The sequence below is a fragment of the Podarcis melisellensis genome (assembly GCF_964234715.1).
Source record: "Podarcis melisellensis genome assembly, chromosome: 17".
NCBI classification, from domain to species: domain Eukaryota; kingdom Metazoa; phylum Chordata; class Lepidosauria; order Squamata; family Lacertidae; genus Podarcis; species Podarcis melisellensis.
The window spans coordinates 1,835,800-1,858,792 of NC_138534.1; the positions used below are offsets into that span (position 1 = coordinate 1,835,800).

Here is a 22,993-nt window from a genome sequence, read left to right on the forward strand (position 1 = left end):
AACATATTTTTTAACCTTATTTCCCATTAAAACTAAAATGCTTATATATACTTAACTTCTTATAACATTTCTGCTAAATCCATAAAATATCATTCCACCATTTTTCTAGCAGTCATTACTTTTACAATATTTCTAAATATAAACTTTAAATTTTCCAGTCTTCTTCCACCATCTCCTCTCCCTGGTTTTGGATTCTGCCAGTCCTTTCCGTCAGTTCCATATAGTCCATCAACCTGGAGATCTTATGTCCGAGGCTCTTAACTCTTTTCCAAGTCCCTTCTGCAGATCTTCTTCATATTCTTTAATGCTAAGGAGCAAATCTCGGGAAAACTCCAACCTAATAGTACTTTTATTCCTTCTGGACAGTTCAGCCAAATTTCCATAGTTAAAGCTAAGGTCCATAAAGTGTTTCAGGACGTATTTCAGGATTCCTCCAGATCCAAAGGCCCCCAAAACTTCAATCTCCTCCAAACCCAAGCCCATGTCCCAAAAGTCAATTGATACCTGGATAGAGGGATCTTTCCAACTTTCTTTCTTCAGTCCAAGCCGGGATCCAATCCTCAAAGTCTGACTTGTGCTAGATTCAACCATAAAAGGCCTCAATTTATAGTCCTCAATTTGCTTCTGTAAGACTAAGGATTCCGCTTGTACTACTTTAGGTTTCACAACAACAGCTTTCTCCTTTTCCTCCACCATTTGTCCTGCCAAGGTATATTCCTGTGCCGAGTCCTGAATTATTTCTGTATTGGTGCTCGCTTTTTGACTCAAATTTGTCACTTTCTGTTCCAAGTTATCAATTTTAAAAATCGTGTCCTCTGTCTTTTTATGAAGGTGTTCCAGCGAGTAACTTATCTTGCATAATACAGTCACAATGGCTTCTCCTGTCAACATTTTGAATGGTCCAAGGTCAATCTCTGGTTCTCAAATCCTTATCTTGCAGCTGGAGATCTCCCTGTTACACTCCTGTAACAGTTTCACATGCTCCCTCTAGAGGGAAACTTATCAAACCTTTATTAGGCATTATGCGAATAAAACCATAGAAGAGAAAATAACATATAAAAGCCTTAAAATATATATAAAAGGGCAGCAGTTGGCTACATACATATATATATATATATACATATAGAATCAATGGTTTTCTTTGTTAACCTGCTCCTTGGAGGACTGCTGCCAAAAACTCGGCTACCCCCGCCGTTACCCTTTGGTCAACGTCGGATAGGTAGAGTCCCACACATTCACCTTGCTGGGGTTCCAGACCACCCAAGAGAGGGGACAGCACGCGTTGACGGAGCGTACTGTGCAATGGGCAATGAAAGAGAATATGCTCTACAGTGTCCGGGACATTCATAGAACATCTGCAGAATCTCTTGTTTCTAGGAATGTTTTGATATCTTCCCCTGACAAATGCTGAGGGAAAAACATTCAAACGGGCCAGCATAAAAGCCCTACGTTGGGCTGGGATTATTAATTTAGTGACGTAATTGGCTCTGCTATCTAAGATATTTAAATCATAGAATATAGGGGAGCAAATTTTGTTTACAGCTGCCATAATATTTTGTCTCTCGACATCCTTTAGTCTAGTTAGGATATTATGGAAAATGTATTGCTCATTAGAATTGTACAGGGGCTCCAGCTCGATGCCTAAAGATTCAATCTTTTTTTCGAGGTGCTGATACCATCTTGATTTATAGGAGTCATTGAGCAAATCAGCGAGCAGACTTGATGGAGGGCAGCGAAAATGGCAGCGTAACCAGTACTTTATTGAGGTGGACCATGCCCAATATTCCATTGTGTGTATGCCTATTTCTGCACACATTGTTTCATATTTGATCATAGCTGGGAGTCCAAGAATACGTCTCAGAAAGCTGGAGTGGATCTTTTTAAATTTATCACTCTAGAGGGAAACAGTCTCCACTTGTATCAATTCTTTCGAACACAACTCAAGCAATAAAAATAGTTTCGATTTTCAGTTACTTTTTCCTCCTTTTTAAATGCAGAAGAGGACAATGGAAACAGTATCTTATTCTTATTTTAGCTAGCTGTCAAATCCGTTCTGTCAATGAACTTTCCCCAAACGTCATCTGGCAGCCCGTTCCCAGGTTCAGAGCAGTGGTAATTTGATTTTTCACTCTCTCCTGCAGGCTCACTAGGTCCAAAATTTCCCCCCTCTTGTAAAATTCTTCAGTTTACACCCCCCTTTCCCGGCCAGCTGCTTTTCCCATTAGCTCTTGCCCTTTAACCTTAGGAAAATGTGGCTAGTCTCTAACGGGAGGCACATGGTATTATTTTCTGTTAAACAATAAATCCTACTATTTACTAACTCTTAATTAGTATTTTTGCAGCTTGATTGTATTCTGTAATACAATCAGTGTAACCTTTGCTCCCAGCCTATAATTCCCTTTTACAACTTTGAGAATTTTGGCTCCTGCTATAAATGTCCAGGAGGATAAACATCTGCCAAAGTCCTTAGCCAGCTGGTTTTCTGCCTGGCATGAAACATTTGCAAATCTTTAAGCTCATTTTAAAATACAGGCCTTGATCAGATGCCTCAATCTGATCTAGGTACACAGTAACACTATTGAAGCCTTGCAGTGCATTTTGCCCATTAAGTCCGTGGTCAGCTGGGGTGTTCTGGCATGGGGCGTTCTTGCCATGACAGCGTAGGTTTGGCAGGGCTCCTCAGCCGCCTTCGTCCTCCAAGGCCTGGGCAAGCGAAGCTGGCTGTCCCCACCTCTCTGCACAAGCCTAAACTCGGGGTACCAGGTGGTTTGCTAGCTTCTTAAAAGTCTGGACAAGTGTGCTCCACACAAGGGCAGGCCGAATCATGATGTGGCGGAAGGACTGGCCTCCAAACACCAGATCTGGGATGCAGTTTGCTCTTCCACCTCATGCTGCAGCACGTCTTGCTCCAGGCTCATGCAAGCAAGCCAAGGCACAGGCCACATTCTTTCTGAAAAATATCAACTTCCAACTCTCAAAGGTGTGTCACTGCTTCACCCCTCTCCATGCAAGTACAAGACGAAGGTGACAGAGCCAAGGTTATGCAGTACCTTTATTGGAAGATTTTGGTCAGTGTCCACAGGTCAGTGAGACCACCATTTTAAAATTTTATTTCATTCTTACATTTATATCTCACCTTTGCTCCAAGGAGTCTAGGTGTCATACATGGTCCTTCCCTTCCCCATTTTATCCTTGCATTTTATCCCTGTAAGTTAGATTAAGCTAAAAAAAGTGACTGCCCCAAGGTCACCCAGGGAGTTTCAAGGCTGAGTGAGGATCTGAACCCTGGTCTCTCAGTTCCTGGTCGAACACTCTAACCACTACACCACACCTGAGAATTGTGGCACCCCACCATCCACTGGAGCTATGTATGACAAATACATTTGATCTTAAACAGCTTTTTCTCAGCTGGAACTCACCGAAACTCAGTTCTGGCACCTTTCAGGTAGGCGCCATCGCCCTGGTAAGAGAACAAGGGAGGTGTTCATGGTGAGTTCTGGCACCTCTTTTTCTAGAAACAGCACTGATCTTGAACATAAAGTGAGTGGGAATGTAGGAACCTATGTAGGAAAAGCTATTTTTAAAATTTGTGAGTTTTTTGGTGGGGTTTTTGCATATTACAGAATTATTTTGTATAAAGTGTTTCAGTGTAGAATTAGCACAAAATCTGCATGCTCCTCATCACTTCTGAGAGTCTTCCATTCGAGTGGATTCTTGAAGACTCAGATTGGGTACAGTTTCTCAGTATGTGTGTAATATATGTACTTGCACTGAAAAACCTGTTCATGTGTTCTACACATGGGTTCCACTCATCCCTGTGTTGAATTATTCTTAGCCATAAGGGTCCTTTTCAAAGAAAGGGGGAAGATATATCCATAACCCACTCTGAAATGCCACAAGGTGAATTCTGCACCTCTATGAAGCATCTTGAATGTTATTGAAGATGGTGTAAAAAGCAAATAGACAACTTTGGATCTTATATGTCTGCTTGTTTTGCTTTTTCAGATAGGTGTGGTATATCAGGACTGTGGCAGAATTTAACACTTTGCTTCCCCACAATCCTGATCCAATTCAGGGGAGAGTGGGTGCTCACCTGCAAATCTATTTATTTGTTTGTTTTTAAAAACCTGACAAACCTTAAATACACGAATAATATCATTTCTAGTTTGGTGGGCCCTCACTTATTAGGAGTACCTAGGAAAACAGTATGGGCAGGTAGGAGGAAAATGTGATACAAGGAGTAGGAAGAGCGTGGATTACAGATGAAATATGTTTACACAGAGTCTGCTTGGCACTGTCACCTCCCTGGCACATGGGAAAAGAGTATCAGGTTTGCAGTGGCGTAGCCTGGAGGGGCTGCAGGGGTCATGGCCCAGGATGCATTTTCTGAGAGGGCACTACCAGGCGCCCCCACAACAGGCTCCCTCATCAAGGCTAGAGCTGTGGGGCAGGAAGCTGTGCCTAGGGCAGGGCCTCCAGGGCCTGGCTCCGGTGCGTGAGGGAGCTTCCTTGTGTGATGGCCCAGCGCCACCAGCTGGCCACAGCTCCACTCCGGGTCAGGCCTGACCCAGGGGCGGGAGAGGAGGAGAGTCGGCAGCAATGTTGCCGTCCCTCTCCTCTGCTGGGCTCTGGCACATGAGGGAGGGCTGGCAAAACCCCACTGGGCTCCCTCTTCGCCCTTGCTCCTGTGTGTCCTGCGTGTCACAGATCTGCCCTGGGTGGCGATAGCATATGCTCTGCTGTGGCAGATTTGTGTTTAAAGAGAAAATTCTCTCTCTCACCCACCCACACCAATTTAAGTCCTTTTTGTCTGGAGTGAACGGAAAGGAAAGCAAGGTGGGATTGGCAGGGAAGATATCACAAAGTCATGAGGCTGGAGGCGGCTGCACTCAGCCCTTAATCTCTTCCTCACTTGCTTTGTTTGGAGTCCCCACACGTGTGAGTCATGCTCCTGCTGCCTCAAATAGGTCAAGGGCCACCTCCAGCAGGCACAAAAGTGGCTCAGTGTGACACACAGCCTGGAGGAAGTTGCTGGAGTTCTCCAGTGCCTAGTGGGGAAGGGAGTCACCAAAGGAAAGCGACCTGGAGGACTGGGATGCCAGGCATGAAAAAGAGAAGAGAACAGAGCTGTGCAGTGGCAGTTATGTACCCTACATGCACCCTACACTTGTCTACCAGGATCAACCACCTCCCTTCCAACTTCCAGTGTTTATTTCTCTGCTTTCTTCATTCTCCTGAGTCCTTCATTTCGCCACTCATCCCTCCTGCAATTGAACTGAGATACCGCTCCATATACGGCCTTTGCCAGCCGGGTGGGTACCTTCTAGGCTGGGCTGATGGAAAGTTGTTATTCGAAACATCTGGAGGGTAGCAGGCTGGCAAAAGCTGCAGTTGTGATTATGTCATTGCAAAGCTGCACTGGCTGAAATTCCCCATCTGTTAAATATTGTTACAAAAGCTGGGCGCTAGCCCTACGCTCTGTCAAGCAATAGCAGAAGTCTATGGGGTTCCAGGCACTGACACAGGGCCTGTTTTCTTTGGAGAATTGAGACGCGGCAAATGGGGATTGTTCAAATGGGGCTTGTTCACCACAGCAGTGCAGCCCTGGAGTCAAAGCCACCTTTCCAGTCTTCAGCCAACCTACCAAAGATCGATCCTAGTCTTTTATCTCGCCCTTCTTGCTCAAAAGACTCTCCTTTTGTGTCGCCTCAAACACACACCCCATCACCATGGCAACCTCTGTCTGCCCAGGCTCAAGATTCCTTTTGGATGGGCTATCAACACCTTTTGTCATGTTAATGCCTCTATCCCAGGTCTGTCCCTGACTTGGAAAGAAAAATTAGCCTGTACTTTTCCACCGACCTCCTGTTGTCCCTACAATACTTGGGGTATTCAGTGGTCTGTGTTTGCCTGAGCTTGAGTCTGGACTAAGGATTCTGAGCTCCTGTGTTCTGATTCAATACATGTTCTCCAATCACAGAACATTTCAGGATTTGGACCTCAGCCATTGGCCCTTGAACTCTGAGTCGTGATTCGCAGTTTAGACAGCCAATCACATTGGGAGTGGGAGTGGCCCAGGCTTTCAGAAATGTATATAAGCAGATGCTTTGCCCCTGTTCCCCAATTATGTAGTTCCATAAAGGTTCTTGCAGTTCGCTGTGTCTTGCCTCATGGGAACCCACCTACACTTCAAATAATTAAAATCCTATCATTTAGCCCCCCCACCCGCACAAATCTATAGCAGTATAAAGCCACCCTATACTTCTTCACATTTGGTCTCCTTATGTGTGGTGATTACTATTAGCAGAAATGCTATGCATCTCACAGTAACAGGGAGACTGTCACCAGGTGCTCAGTCTGCTGCCCAGAACAACTGATTGTTGATGGGCACCTGCAACTCCCCCCCCCCGTCACTGATTGTAGCTTTGTTTAAAAAAATGTGTGTGTGCCCTTTTAAATTAGGGTCCGTGATAATTCCCCAAGTGCTTGGTAGAAAAGGGGTTGAAAATGGATCTCTTCCTGGATGTAACTCATAACACCTAACTAGCACAAATGAGGGAGACACCAAGGCTTCGCCCATAGTTTCACTTGACCTGTCTTTTGATCGCATTGTGTGCCATCAAATTTCCCCAGGTCTTATTGTCTTTCGTAGTTGTGCCTTGCAAAAATCCAATCTTACCTGCTGAATTGGATCTTATCAGGTGCGTGGGAAATCCGAAGAGATATTTCACTAAACAGAGCTTCAGTTCAGCAGGTGTGCTCAGATTTTCACAAGGCCCAGCAATGGAGGAGCAAGAAAAAGTCTCAGGTCCAGGGGAATTAATCTTTTGTGATCAAAAGATGGGTCAAGCAAAAAGGTGGATGAGCCCTAAATTAAACCAATTTAATTTGCCCCTGAGGAGTCTTGCCCAAACATCTTTACAGTTCAGTGAAGGGAACAGCCCCAAATTTGTGTCAAAATAACTATGCAGTTCAATAAGAGTACATACTTGGCCAAATTCCTATCTGTTCATAATGGATATTCCCACAATATAACAGGGTTCTCTCCATGGGAATACCAAGGATTTATGGGGGGGGGAGGCTTTATGTTAGGGGGACAGAACCAAGCTATCTGTGGCAGGATTGGTCAGTTAGGTATTTTTATTTACTCACTTGATTTAGGGGGGCCGCTGCCCCTTGGCTACACCCATGCCCCCCCCTGAGTGGGTTTTTTAGGAGGGGGTGCAGTTCATGTCCACGTGATTCAAGAGTGTGCTTTTGGGTTGGAATTTGAAATAGCAACCCTGCAGGCCTCCCCAAAAGGCTTTTTGCAACCACCTGGCACCTTCAAGTGCAGGCTGAAACTGCCCCCATATGCCCAGACTGTTATTCCTATTACTGAGATGCAGGCTGCTGCTAGGAATAACCCTTGCAGCCGCTTGTTCCCAATCAGACTATAAGAGCATAATCTTGTGCATGCTTACTCATAAGTAACTCATTGAGTTGAATGGAGCATTCTGCAAGCGTGTCAAGGATTATAGAATAAGCCACCTGAGAAGCACCTGCCACACAAAAAAGCAATTGCGAGCCTATCAAGCCAGCACACGGCTTGTGGTGAGAGAACGGAAGGGGCCAGCAGCAGACATTCATCCAGTTGTTCAATATTGTTTTATCCTGCCTTTCAGCACTACATTTCCAAGGTGGCATAAAACCTATTTTTAAACCAATTTACAACAGAACAACTAAGACAAATAGCAGAATGCTCTGGGCTTGTTTAAAAAATAACCACTGAAAACTTATTCAAAAGCCATTAAAAAGCCCAATTTTGTTGTTGTTGTTGGCATTCATCTGTCTTGAGGGACAATGGAGTGAGTCTCCAGGGGTGAAGAGGAGAATCACCGTGCCTGCTGTGGCTGCCGAGACTGGTAGCCCGTAACTGCTGCCTCCTACATTGTATTTGCTGTGTTAGCTGCACTGAAGTGACCTCCATGGGTCACAAGCATGGGTCCATGCAGTGTGCATGGAGGTCCTGGGCTGCCCAGAGAAGATCAGCTTAACTGATGTGGCCCAAAGGAAAGCAGAGCAATGCACTTGGCACCAGCTTGGCTCCAGGAGTCAGGAAAAAATAACCATTTTTACCAGACAGATAAAAGCCACCCCACTTTATGCCCGGTAAGGAAATAAGTGAGGGGAGTATCATAGGCACCAGTGTGCCAAAACCACAAAAGGCCTGTCTCAAGCTATTATTATTCTTAATAATTAAATTTATATACCATCCTATACCTGAGGTCTCAGGGCAGTTTACAAGATAAAATTACTATGTAAAAACACAAACAGAAACAGCCGAATAACCTCCCCCACAACACACAAAACAGTTAAAAACAATTGAAAACTATAAAAATAAAAAACACATGTCTGTGCACCATCTGAATAATCCAAATGACGCATCACAATCAACCCACCTTTAAAATGTGCTTAAACTGGCTACTTTTATTTTGAAGAAAAAGTGGCCACAAGGCTTCCTGGATCTGGTTCCATGCCAATTCCTGCCTGAAAAAATCCCTGTTTTAGCTGCAATTTGTTCTGAATGCAGCTGTTTGCTAATTTCAGGGCAAATAGCAGCTGAGAAGGGGAATGTTTTTTAAAAGCAGAAAGCTGATGCAGAACTCCAGCCAGAACATCTTCTCAATTTAAACACTTTTAAAAGGATACATAAACTGATCAAACTGATCAAAACCATAGAAAGTTATTTTTAAAAATGGGTTTACTGGAACATGTCATTTGGCTCTTCTCCGGAGCTGGATTTTCCATGCTACACCTTGCATCTTTCCTTCCAGTTTCTGAGCTAAAGCATCTAATCACATAGCCAAGCTGAAGATGTACCTTGCACCTTTGGGAACAAGAGATATCCGTGGGGCAGGTGGATTTGCCCTTAAACATCATTGCCATCCATGCATTGTGAATCTCAAGGCTGGAGACCTATGAACTTATCAGTGCTGCAGGGTCTTTCCTTGGTCCTAGCAAGCTTCCTCCTGCTTGGGCACAAGGGATTACTTCCCAAATGTAGATTCATAACCAGCATTTGCAACTGCGGAGGCATTGGCTACACCAGGTGTAAGGTAGTTTTGGCCCTCCAGATGTTGCTGAACTGCAACTCCCATGCTTGCTGGAGCTGATGGGAATTGTAGTTCAGCAACATCTGGAGGACCAAAGGTTCCTCACACCTGGGCTACAGGTGGATGGCGATGCTTTCATAGAACCTGTTAGGACTGGTGGTCCAGGGGAAGAGGCTCCATAGCCAAATTAGCCACTGAGCGGGCAGGCTGAATGAGGAAGCCAGCAAAGCTGAGGGTATACCGGTGAGCTGGTAGTCTCACAATAGCTTAGGATTGGCATCAGAGCTGGCACCAGGGGTTGACATTGTTGGGCACCTGCTTACGCCCCCCATCCAAGCAAGGGACCCACTGCACTGACCCCAAAGCCCTGGGGCTATGCCCCTCCACTTGCTGCTGACCACCTTCCCTCTCTCAGCAGTGAGAAGAGCAACCTTCACCTGCCTTGCCTTTTCCTTTTGGACAAGGCAGGAGATATGGCCCAAAGGGAGAGTGGCAAGGAGCACCTCTCTCACTGAGGGCACATTCTCTAAGGACGGCCTTCCCTGCAAAATAAAAGTAAAAAATGAAGTGTACACATTGGGCCACAGTAGACAGGTACGTGCACAGGCATTTCACCACTACTCCTGCTGATTCCCACAACTGTGTTGCTGGTCAGTGCTAGTCAACTTGCCCTAAATAGCTCTTCCCTTTGGAAGCTCCTGTTTCGGAGGTAGGAGGCAGAGCCATTGCCGGGTGATCTTGCGCCCCTGGCAGAACCATCCAGATTGCGCCCCCCAGCCACTGACAAGTTAGCTCTTCTTTCCACCTCTCCTCCAACCTCCCTCCCTTTCAACTATTCAGTTCACCCTCTATTTAAAACCATTTCTTATGAGGCAATAATTGATATTTATGGACATAATTTTAGCTGATTTTGCCCCCCCCCCATTGCCTGTGCCCCTGTTATGGCCATGGTAGGAGGGGAATATGGGGGCGGGGAGAGATGGTTGCCATCTGAGTCCTTATGGCAACAGAGCTAATTTATGCACATGCAATTCCAGAAGCAGGTATGGGCCAAGGCAAGAATGAGTGGCCCCTAAGCCAGGGTCAGGCCAATGTGGGTGACCACTTTGAAGTGCTTTCTAGCTGTACCTGCTGCACAGTTTACATTTCAGAGTCAGGGAAGGTTGCCCTGTGCTGGGAATTGAGAGGTTCTCTGAAAGTTTGCCTTGTGTCCCAGAGAGGAGAGCAAAATAAAATGGATCTGGGCAGCTTAGCTTTTGCCATTGGAACAACCTTTGAAGAAGAAGGCTTGCCAAAGAATCCTCTCCAGGAGCTGGCAAGACTTATCAGCACACCCAAAAGACCAGATTCTTGAAGGTGTCCAGGGTCCAATATGGCCTCTTGCTTTCCTTCCTAAATAGGGGATGAGCCATCTGTCACTACAATTATGTCATCTGCCCACCTTCTGGTTTGGTACTGCTCATCTCAGCCCATTAGAAGCCTAAGTCTATGTGTTTCTCCTTTCCCACTAAAGTGCATCTAGAGGGACATCAGCCTTTTTCGAACAATGGAAAAGGCATGGTTCTCTAGCTCTCTACCATTTTATCCTTAGGAGTTTGCTGATGCAGTTTTCTGGTACGTAAAAACAACAAGGTGTATTGATTAATCCTAACAACTAATACAATAACAACTAATATTATGTATTATTATGAATTAATCTGCTTCATCAGATGCACAAAGTATTATCCTGGATTTTTGTGTGTGTGTGTGTGTGTGTGTCTGTCTGTGTGTCTGTGTGCATGTGTGTGAAATTTCATGTTGCAGTCTCCCTTTGAAGTTTGTTCTAGGAAGGACACTCAAATAAAAGAAACTTCAAAGACAAGCTAAAGTGTGGAATTGCAGAATTATTACAATTTATCAAGAGGTTCAGTGCAATTACTTGTGGACTTGATGGAAACATTTTTTTAAAAGTGCATTATATTTGTAATTGGCTTGCCAATGCCACAATGTCTGTGTCATGAAGACCTGTTTTGTGAATGACTACCATTAAGTACTTAGTCATCACTCACTATTAATTTTCACATTTCATTTCCCTTTAGACCTTCCTTTTTTGTAAGTCCACTACCCCTAAAATTATTTGTGCGTATTACAGTGGTACCTGAGGTTAAGTACTTAATTCGTTCCAGAGGTCCGTTCTTAACCTGAAACTGTTCTTAACCTGAAGCACCACTTTAGCTAATGGGGCCTCCCGCTGCCACCGCACCGCCGGAGCACGATTTCTGTTCTCATCCTGAAGCAAAGTTCTTAACCTGAAGCACTATTTCTGGGTTAGCGGAGTCTAACCTGAAGCGTATGTAACCTGAAGCGTATGTAACCCGAGGTACCAGTGTATATACTAATATCAAAGCAGAGTGCACAAAAACAGTGCATTTGCTGACAGTTCATTTCTGGGCTCAGTTGAAGGGGTTCACAGCAATGTTCATAGCCCAAAGCAGGGCCAGCAGGAGACATTCTGGTACCTGAGGCAAAGCATCCCCGCTGCCACCCACCCTTCTCGTGCTGCCGCTGTGCACTTGCCTCTCCCTCCCAGCAGCAAGTCTCTTTCTTTCTTTTTAATTACCAGCCTCACATAACCATCATGTCTAAGTTTGATAAATGCATGAAGGGGTTAATGCCATAGAGTAAGTGGTCCTGCCAGGCTTAGCTGGGTCATTCTTTGAGAAAAAGCCCTTGCAGGGCATCATCATCAGGAAGTAGGGTAGGATTCCTCCAGGAAAAGCCATTGCAGAGCCTAGCTAGGGGAGGGGCAGTGGCATCCCACCCAGGTGTTTGTCGTTTGTGTTCTCCTTTGCTGTCCAGGTGTGGTGACTTACTGTTGGTGGCAAGAAAAAAGAATAGGTATAAAAGAAGAATTCCTGGATGCCAAGATCCACATTTGGGGCAAGTACTCTTTGGTGAAAGAACCACAGCAGAGATTAAAAACCACAAAACACCCAGCAAATTAAAGCATGGAAATCTAGGCTGCTAGACCTTTAAAATATGCCCAATTCTTTCCAAAATAGTCCCCTTTTCTCCTAGCTTAAGGAAAGACCATACATTTGATAAATTAAAAAATGGTTTACTTACAAGCTCTCTAAAGGTCGGGTTCATGTGCTTTTCTATACAGCATTCATAAAACACAGGCAGTAGAACTTTGCTTAGTTACAGTGGTGAAAGTGCCTAAATTATCGGTATATGAAGACATTAAAGGCTTGTAAGAGTCATGTGTTTTAAGCTTAGAGCAACCAGCTCAGACCTCTTCACACCCTTAGCTTCTCAGGTAGACTGGGAGGGAACAATAGGTTTTATTCCCTTCCTCCCATGGTGAAGGGGAATGAACTAGCTAAGCCTGGCAGAGCAGCTTACTCTATAACATTAACCCCTTCATGCATTAATTAGACTTAGGCATGTTGGTTATATATGATGTTGATTATCCCACACTTAAGCATTGTTTCAGTTGTGGTAAGGACACAGTGAGTCACTTGTTTCACAGTAAATTATGAGTACGTTGAAAAAATTATAAAAAGAAACAAATATCTTGAGAGATCCTCTGTGTCCTTACCACAACTTAAACAATACTTAAGTACATGTAACTGCATTTGTTTGTCTCATTACCCTTGCGTCTCCTTTGATAGACAATGTTAAAGTTTAGACTGCAAAATCTGACTTATATTCATCCATCCAGTTAATACCCTCCCCTCCTCCTGAAAGAGGAATGTTATTCTGTCAAGTCTTGTATGCACCATATTGATGAACTTACCATCATCCTCACCACCTTCATCATCATTATCATATTCTTTCTGTGCAAACCACACCTGGCAAGTAATAAGCAGGAAAAGGGTGTCTTCCCAAGGAATTCCCCATTTTGATGACAGCTGTCACCATGCAGGAAGAAGGGCCTGGAGGGAGTGGGCCTTTTAGTATGGGCAGTGCCAGAAGAGAGGCAAGGGAGCACATGCCCCCCCCAAAGGAGATTTCCCCTCACTTGCCCCCTGCCCCAATTGCTGGACCCCTGGCATTAAGATATACTGCTATTTTTCTTCAGAGGTGTGTGACACAGCCAGTGGCAGACCTACATTTCAGGGGTCCTGAAGCTTGACCTGTAATGGAGGTCCCTTTGCAACCAGAAACAAGGTCTGGGTAACCACTGTTCTCTTCTACAATGGGTTGTTCTTTTAAAAAACAACTATTGCATCTCAAATTTTGAATAAAATTACTGTATTATCTCACATGTCAAAGTGTGAATAAAAAATCCTTATGCCTTATAGTTTTCTTGGCTATGCCTTATAGTTTTCAGGTTATGGGGCAGGGGATGAAAATTAGATAACTGTTACATTCATGCATGATGCATCATAGAAAGATGTGAGTTGTGCCACTCAAATTGGTTCTCCTGGACAATGTGGACTAAAGTCTCTTCTGGAGCCTCCGGGATTAGGGGGCCTGAAGCCCCTGGGCACAGCTCACCCACCCAGAACTATACTTTGCTTCTCCTGTGCCCTCCCCCAAATTATCTTCCTGTTGCAGTGGCAGAGTGTTCCCCACTGGGCAGGCAAGTGTGTGCCAGGGCACTCACAATGCGCCATGGGGGCAGGGCACACCTTGGGGATGGGGGCACACCGCCGGACCAATCCCCACCCTCTGGCCAGCTGGCTTTGAGGGGTGCCTGTGAGGCCAGCAGCACTTGGTGAGACTCAAAAGAAAGGGGTTGGGCTGGCAGGGCGCAGTGAGCTGTTTGTGTCCTTCTCAAGCACCCTCCAGCCGGAAGGGGGCTGAAAAGGACACAACAGCTCACAACTGCCTTGCGCATCTGCAAAACTGTGCCCGGGGTGACGCCCCCCCCAGCGCCCCCCTACACCTCTGCTCTGTTGCTGCCATGGCTTTTTAAGAGGGAGGTGCTGACCCAAGAAGGCTCAAGACCTTCCATGTGAGACCTGCAGTCAGGCAGCTCCCCCTGCTGGAAGAGCAAGAGGTTTGTGCAAACAACTTCTCTGACTCCTCCGCCAAGATCTCAAGCACCTCATCTCCTTCTCCCTCTCCGGCTCTTTCTCTTCCTCTGTGCCCTTCACAACCCGCACCTGGAAGACTACGAAACTGCAGGGGGGCTTCTGCCCATTTTTTCAGGTGACCCATTTGTGCTTGTGGCAATCCGAGCGGGGGTCCTGCATTTCCCCGCCCCACCTCCATCTGTGGCATCCATCACGCTGCCCACAATGGGAAATGGGATGCAGGAATGGTGGACCATTCTGCTGATGCTATGGGGCCGGGTCTCTTCCTGAGGAGTTGAGGCGGGTGGGAAGAGAAACACGCAGCCTCTGGCCCCCGAGAACAGCAGGTCTCCAGCTTCTGCTGCTTTCTGTGCCGCCTCTGCTGCTTCCTCTTCCTTAGATACCAAGTTAGCAACGCTAAACCAATCCAGAGCCCCCCCCCGCCTTCTCCCCCCTCCGCTCTCTAGGCTTCTCTCTCCAGCTCAGCTTTGCTTTCTCAGCCATGAAGACCCAGAAACTGGGACATCTCTTGCTCGGCTGCTGCTTCCTCCACCTCCTCCTCCTGCTGCTGCTTCTTCTGGGGCTGGCAGGTAAGGGTCTCAGCCGATGCGCTCCTTTCTTTCCTCCAGTCGAGGGCGATGGGCTTCTCGGGGAGCTGGTAACAAAGCAAGGGGGCTGGGAGGGGAGGCTCGCCTTTCCTCGCCACTAACGGAATCTGCTGAGATGGATGCAGCTGGATGAATTCGCCGGGGCTGTGCGAGGCTAGAAACAAGGAGGTCATTCTCCAACCGTGTGTGTGTGTGTGTGTGTGTGTGTGTGTAGGCGCGCGCGCAATTGCTGGGGACTTTACAGGCATCTCTCTCTAGATATCTTGCAGGGACTCGGCACGTGCCTGTGACCAGACAGCTTGCGGGTCGTCGCCCCCCCCCCTTTGTAAACCATCCTCTAATGCTGCATCCTGCATTCCCCCCCCCCCCCGGCTTTCATTGGGAAAGGATAAGACTCGTTCTTCTTGGCTTATAGTATAAAGTGAACCAGTGAGGAAAGCTTTTGTTTCAAGCTCTTTCAACTGATGGTTTAAGCACTGCATTTAACAAAATTTATATACTGCTTGATTGTAAGAAAACCTCCCGCTGTTTAAGAAAATTGTGCTTGTGCCTCCCCAGAGGTGCTTTGTGTTCTCTTCCAGGGAATAATAGTCTGCCCTGAGGTTTTATCTCTGGCTTTTAGAATGGAGTTCTGAAGTTTAATTCTCACTCCACGGAGGATGGTTGTGGTACTCAGCAATGCGCGAGAGATACTCTGCATATGCTCAGGGCCAAAAAATTAATAATTCTTATTTCCCACACCACAGCATCAGAAACCAAGAAGTCTCAATTCAAGCAGAGTTGAAAGACAGGGTTCTGAAAGGGAGGGGCTGGAAGTCATGATTGTGGAGCTCTAGCTCCCTTGCCGTATCCCGTAGGCTCAGGGGCCCTTGCCACACTTTACTTCCCTCTTGTTGCATTCCCACAGCTAGAAGCAAAGGAGAACAGCAGGACTCCTCTCCCTTTGGCAGAACATGTTGACAGATGGCAGCTTTCCCACTATTAAAGGTGTAGAAACCCTCTCCTTCTGCACACAGGTGCTGCTTGTGGGCGTCCCCCTGGGGCACCTGGTTGGCCTCTGGAGAACAGGACGCTTTGGCTTGATCCAGCCCAAGGGCTCTTCTTATGCACCTGGTCATTGTATACACACACATACACCACACACTGCTGTGCATCTCTTTGACACAACTATACGTAACTGAACGGACTGCATATGCCTCCCCTGTAGGTCTTCCTCCCTGCTCTCTGCTGCCATGCTTGTGGCAAAGTTTAGCTTGAAAGCACCCCTGGACAGAGACGGATCTAAATTATTGCTCTGTGTCTGTTACTGTTGTTGCTATTTTTTACCCGACCTTCACCCTGGGCATGTTACATCAATTTAAAATATGGTTTAAAACTCTTTTAAAATTTACAATTAAAAATTAGAATCACCCACATAGCAATCAGTGTAGGGGGGATGGAGGAGAAGTGGGTGCTCTCTCTCTCCTGCTGCCACTTTCCACAGGATAACCTGATCTTTAATGCTGAATTGGAACAAACAGCAATTTGGTTTTTCAAGGAATTGTTTTCAGCAGTAAAGAGTGGGCTTAGCACCCAGACACCGGGCTTTAAAGCATGAACTTGTGCCTAGAAACATGCCACAAAAGGAAGTCTGGATGAGCCCTCAGTGATAAAGAGCGGGTTTTCCTGGGTGGAAGCAGCAGGAAAAGTGATGTGTCAATGAGTCCAGTGTTTACAAATATGCATGTATTGGGGGGGGGGGGAGTGCATTAAATTGAATCATAGTATTATAGAATATGTTGGTGAAAATATCATATAAAAATATTATAGTAGGAGGAATTGCTAGCAGCACTGTGTACATTAGTCAAAACTGCATAGAAAAATGTGTTTATTAGGAGACATTCACACTAAAAGAAGAATTTTCATGAGGATTTTAAAAACCATCACAAATTGCTGCAGAAATGTGGCAAACAAAATTTAAAATTGGAATACTGAGGGAACCCAAATCGGCAGATCTTTCCATTCCTGGATTTACTGTGAGCCTGAGAAATCTCTGTGTGGGACAAGAAGCTACAGTTAGAACTGAATACGGAACAACTGATTGGTTCAAAATTGGGAAAGGAGTACGACAAGGCAGTATATTGTCTCCCTGCTTATTTAACTTATATGCAGAATTCATCATGTGAAAGGCTGGGCTGGATGAATCCCTAGCCGGAATTAAGATTGCCGGAAGAAATATCAACAACCTCAGATATGCAGATGACACAACCTTGATGGCAGAAAGTGAGGAGGAATTAAAGAACCTTTTAATGAGGGTGAAAGAGGAGAGCGCAAAATATGGCCTGAAGCTCAAAATCAAAAAAAGGAAGATCATGGCCACTGGTCCCATCACCTCCTGACAAATAGAAGGGGAAGAAATGGAGGCAGTGAGAGATTTTACTTTCTTGGGCTCCATGATCACTGCAGATGGTGACAGCAGCCACAAAATTAAAAGACGCCTGCTTCTTCGGAGAAAAGCAATGACAAACCTAGACAGCATCTTAAAAAGCAGAGACATCACCTTGCCAACAAAGGTCCGTATAGTAGGGATGTATGGAAGTGAGAGCTGGACCATAAAGAAGGCTGATCACCGGAGAATGGGTGCTTTTGAATTATGGTGCTGGATGAGACTCTTGAGAGTCCCATGGACTGCAAGAAGATCAAACCTCTCCATTCTGAAGGAAATCAGCCCTGAGTGCTCACTGGAAGGACAGATTCTGAAGCTGAGACTCCAATATTTTGGCCACCTCATGAGAAGAGAAGACTCCCTGGAAAAGACCCTGATGTTGGGAAAGATGGAGGGCACAAGGAGAAGGGAACGACAGAGGACGAGATGGTTGGACAGTGTTCTCGAAGGTACCAGCATGAGTTTGACCAAACTGCGGGAGGCAGTGGAAGACAGGAGTTCCTGGCATGTTCTGGTCCATGGAGTCACGAAGAGTCAGACACGACTAAACAACAACAACAACAAAGGGATGGAGAATTCAATTAAGTTTGCATTTAAAGGTGAATCTGCATAATTTTCACTTTCTAAAACAATGCACAAACTGAAACACAGCCATCCTTCAAAATCCACACCTCTCACAATTTTGCAGTGCTGTTCTCTAGCTGAGTAATCTATACTAGGGCAAACACTAGGGCAAAGTGTGCATAAAGATGTATATATTAGTGGAAATAATGTATGAAAATGCATTGTAATTGGAACAATTGCTTTGCAAAACTGTGTTTATGAGATAAAATTACATACAAAGCTGTGTATATTAAGAGAAGCTAATTGATGAATTTTCTTGGGGACTTTAAACAAAATACTTTGCAAGCTGATGTGGAATGAGGAGAACTGAATTTAGGACTGGAAAGATGAGACACCTACAACAACCAATTAAACTGAGTGTGAAGCACAGGACCAGGGGTCAGAAAAGGGATTATTATTATTAATAATACTTGACCCATCTGGCTAGGTTGTCCCAGCCACTCTGGGTAGCTTAAAACTCATATAAAAACATAATAAAGCATCAAACATTAAAAACTTCCCGATACAGTGCTGCCTTCAAATGTCTTCTAAAAGTCAGATAGTTCCCCCCCCCCCCCCCGACATCAGACGGGAGGGCTTTCCACAGGGCGGACGCCACTATCAAGAAAGCCCTCTGCCTGGTTCCCTGTAACCTCACTTCTCACAGGGAGGGAACCGCCAGAAGATCCTTGGAATCGATGGGGGGTGGAGACGCTCCTTCAGGTATATAGGACCAAGGCCATGTAGGGTTTACAGGCTGGCACCAACATTTTGAATTGTGATCAGAAACATACTGGGAACCAGTGTACTTTAGGACCGGTGTTATATGGTCCTGGCAGCCGCTCCCAGTCAGTGGATTCCAGTGGAACACAGCAATTCTGCAGTGTTCAATAGTTATACATAGTACAGTGGTACCTCGAGTTAAGAACTTAATTTGTTCTGGAGGTCCGTTCTTAACCTGAAACTGTTCTTAACCTGAGGTACTACTTTAGCTAATGGGGCCTCCCGCTGCCACCACTGCACGATTTCTGTTCTCATCCTGAAGCAAAGTTCTTAACCCGAGGTACTATTTCTGGCTTAGCAGAGTCTGTAACCTGAAGCGTCTGTAACCTGAAGCATCTGTAACCCGAGGTACCACTGTACAAGCAAAATTTAGTATGAGCAAAGGAAAGCTTCCTAAGAGTTTCAACTTTCACTTAAGAATTACAAACGTCCAGTCAAGTGCTGGGGAACTTTCTGTCCATAGTCTACTTTTAAGACCACATCCTGCCTTAGGTAACATGCTGAAGAGCAGGCCCATGCAGAGCAGTGGCAGCCAGGTACACTGACGCCCTCCAACTTTTCTCTGATTAAAATAGGGACACCCTATTCCATAACATATTTCCTGGAAGCGAAAGGAAAGCCCAATGCTGTAAAGAAAAATATTGCATAGGAACCTGGAATGTAAGAACCATGAACCTGGGTAAGTTGGAGGTGGTCAAAAATGAGATGGCAAGAATAAATATTGACATCCTGGGCATCAGTGAACTAAAATGGACGGGAATGGGTGAATTCAGTTCGGATGACCATCATATCTACTACTGTGGGCAAGAAACCCGTAAAAGAAATGGAGTGGCCCTCATAGTCAACAAAAGAGTGGCGAAGGCTGTACTGGGATGCAATCTCAAAAATGATAGAATGATCTCGATACGAATCCAAGGCGGACCTTTTAACATCACAGTAATCCAAGTTTATGCACAAACTACTGGTGCTGAAGAAACTGAAATTGACCAATTCTATGAAGACTTACAACACCTTATAGAAGTGACACCAAAGAAGGATGTTCTTCTCATTATAGGGGATTGGAATGCTAAAGTAGGGAGTCAAGAGATAAAAGGAACAACTGGCAAGTTTGGCCTTGGAGATCAAAACGAAGCAGGGCAAAGGCTAATAGAGTTCTGTCAAGAGAACAAGCTGGTCATCACAAACACGCTTTTCCAACAACACAAGAGACGACTCTACACATGGACATTACCAGATGGGCAGCATCGAAATCAGATCGATTATATTCTCTGCAGCCAAAGATGGAGAAGCTCTATACAGTCAGCAAAAACAAGACCTGGAGCTGACTGTGGCTCAGATCATCAGCTTCTTATAGCAAAATTCAAGCTTAAACTGAAGAAAGTAGGAAAAACCACTGGGCCGGTAAGATACAATCTAAGTCAAATCCCTTATGAATACACAGTGGAAGTGAGGAACAGGTTTAAGGATTTAGATTTGGTGGACAGAGTGCCTGAAGAGCTATGGATGGAGGCTCGTAACATTATGCAGGAGGCAGCAATGAAAACCATCCCAATGAAAAGGAAATGCAAGAAAGCAAAGTGGCTGTCCAATGAGGCCTTACAAATAGCGGGGGAGAGAAGGCAAGCAAAATGCGAGGGAGATGGTGAAAGATACAGGAAATTGAATGCAGATTTCCAAAGAATAGCAAGGAGAGACAAGAAGGCCTTCTTAAACGAGCAATGCAAAGAAATAGAGGAAAGCAATAGAATGGGAAGAACCAGAGATCTGTTCAAGAAAATTGGAGATATGAAAGGAACATTTCATACAAAGATTTCCATAAGAAAGGACAAAAGTGGAAAGGACCTAACAGAAGCAGAAGACATCAAGAAGAGGTGGCAAGAATACACAGAGGAATTATACCAGAAAGAAATGGATGTCCCGTATACCCCAGGTAGTGTGGTTGCTGACCTTGAGCCAGACATCCTGGAGAGTGAAGTCAAGTGGGCCTTAGAAAGCACTGCAAATAACAAGGCCAGTGGAAGTGATGGTATTCCAGCTGAACTATTTAAAATTTTAAAAGATGATGCTGTTAAGGTGCTACACTCAATATGCCAGCAAGTTTGGAAAACTCAGCAGTGGCCAGAAGATTGGAGAAGATCAGTCTACATCCCAATCCCAAAGAAGGGCAGTGCCAAAGAATGCTCCAACTACCGCACAATTGCACTCATTTCACACGCTAGCAAGGTTATGCTTAAAATTCTACAAGGAAGGCTCAAGCAGTATGTGGACCGAGAACTCCCAGAAGTGCAAGCTGGATTTAGAAGAGGCAGAGGAACCAGAGACCAAATTGCAAACATGCGCTGGATTATGGAGAAAGCTAGAGAGTTCCAGAAAGACATCTACTTCTGCTTCATTGACTATGCAAAAGCCTTTGACTGTGTCGACCATGGCAAACTATGGCAAGTTCTTAAAGAAATGGGAGTGCCAGATCACCTCATCTGTCTCCTGAGAAATCTCTATGTGGGACAAGAAGCTACAGTTAGAACTGGATATGGAACAACTGATTGGTTCAAAATTGGGAAAGGAGTATGACAAGGCTGTATTTTGTCTCCCTGCTTATTTAACTTATATGCAGAATTCATCATGCGAAAGGCTGGGCTGGATGAATCCCTAGCCGAAATTAAGATTGCCGGAAGAAATATCAACAACCTCAGATATGCAGATGACACAACCTTGATGGCAGAAAGTGAGGAGGAATTAAAGAACCTTTTAATGAGGGTGAAAGAGGAGAGCGCAAAATATGGTCTGAAGCTCAACATCAAAAAAACGAAGATCATGGCCACTGGTCCCATCACCTTCTGGCACATAGAAGGGGAAGAAATGGAGGTAGTGAGAGATTTTACTTTCTTGGGCTCAATGATCACTGCAGATGGTGACAGCAGCCACGAAATTAAAAGACGCCTGCTTCTTGAGAGAAGGGCAATGACAGGCCTAGACAGCATCTTGAGAAGTAGAGACATCACCTTGCCAACAAAGGTTTGTATAGTTAAAGCTATGGTTTTCCCAGTAGTGATGTATGGAAGTGAGAGCTGGACCATAAAGAAGGCTGATCGCCGAAGAATTGATGCTTTTGAATTCTGGTGCTGGAGGAGACTCTTGAGAGTCCCATGGACTGCAAGAAGATCAAACTTCTCCATACTGAAGGAAATCAACCCTGAGTGCTCACTGGAAGGACAGATTGTGAAGCTGAGGCTCCAATACTTTGGCCACCTCATGAGAAGAGAAGACTCCCTGGAGAAGACCCTGATGTTGGGAAACATGGAGGGCACAAGGAGAAGGGGGTGACAGAGGACGAGATGGTTGGATAGTGTTTTCGAGGTTACCAGCATGAGTTTGACCAAACTGCTGGAGGCAGTGGAGGACAGAGGTGCCTGGCGTTCTCTGGTCCATGGGGTCACGAAGAGTCGGACACAACTAAACGACTAAACAACAACAACAAAAATTCCATAACAACAACAACAACAACTACAACTTTATTATTTATATCCCATCTATCTTACTGGGTTTCCCCAGCCACTCTGGACAGCTTCCAACATATATAAACACATAATAAAACATAAAACATTAAAAAAACCTTCCCCATACAGGACTGCATTCAGATGTATAGTTACTTATCACCTTGGCTTGGGGATTGCATAACTCCACACCCTTGGATGAAAATAGGGAAGTCCTAAGGAAAAGCAGGAGATTTTGGGATCAAATCAGAAACCGGGATGATTTCTGTAAATCTGGGACTGTCACTTGAAAATAGGAGCACTTGGTGGGTCTGTACACTTACTCAGGCCTCAGAGGAGCATGAGGGGCCTTCCAGACTTACACTGTCGTGCCAAAAATGCCCTGCACCTCCCAGTTGACTTGGGACTCCCACCCTGGGCCTCAGACAGGCTCTGCATGGGCCTGCTGGGGAGTGCAAGTTAGGTAGGGTTGCCACATCTTGGAGAGCAAAACAGAGGACAGTCCGAGCCCTGGCTCAGGTGGGCAATGGCTGTGGCATGTAGAGCAGCCCAAGCCCCAAATGCAAGGAATATTAGATCCTCTCTGTTTTAGGACCCTGTCAATCTCTGTGTAACCTTCTTCTTTTTTGCCAACTCCCTGACAAAACGCTTATGAGAATGTGCACTATTTCAGGAGCTGAACAGCACACTTTTGATGTGACCATTTGGCCGAAAAACCCTGTGGTGGTGCATGGTGGGTCTCTCTGGCTGAACTGCAGTGCCAGCTGTCAGGAAACAGATGCCAGGGGAAGCTTGGAGACATCTCTGATCAAGGAGAAGAGAGACAATGGGACTGGCTGGGCAGCCTTCCAGCTTGTGAACATCACGGAGTGGGCACCCACTGCAGAGTGCTCCTTCAGCTGTTACGGAAAGCACAGATCTGTGCATGCAAGCATCACGGTGTATCGTAAGTAGCTATGAAGCAAAGGCTATTTTAAAAACA

General features: G+C 45.4%; 1 protein-coding gene across 4 annotated transcripts in view; it reads left to right on the plus strand.

Annotated features, from left to right (window-relative positions):
* Nucleotides 1–14,136: 14,136 nt before the first annotated feature.
* The window catches only part of ICAM5 (intercellular adhesion molecule 5), a 29,771-nt gene continuing 20,914 nt past the window's right edge, over nucleotides 14,137–22,993 (plus strand). For 2 of the 4 annotated variants that reach the window (XM_081895186.1, XM_081895187.1), the window contains exons 1-2: nucleotides 17,376–17,730; nucleotides 22,685–22,957. In XM_081895186.1, coding sequence (XP_081751312.1) covers nucleotides 17,475–17,730; nucleotides 22,685–22,957 — 529 coding nt within the window. In that variant the 5' untranslated portion in view covers nucleotides 17,376–17,474. Of the gene's footprint in view, nucleotides 14,235–14,598; nucleotides 14,689–17,375; nucleotides 17,731–22,684; nucleotides 22,958–22,993 lie in introns of those variants that run through there. The other 2 variants (XM_081895185.1, XM_081895184.1) reach the window with 2 other exon arrangements.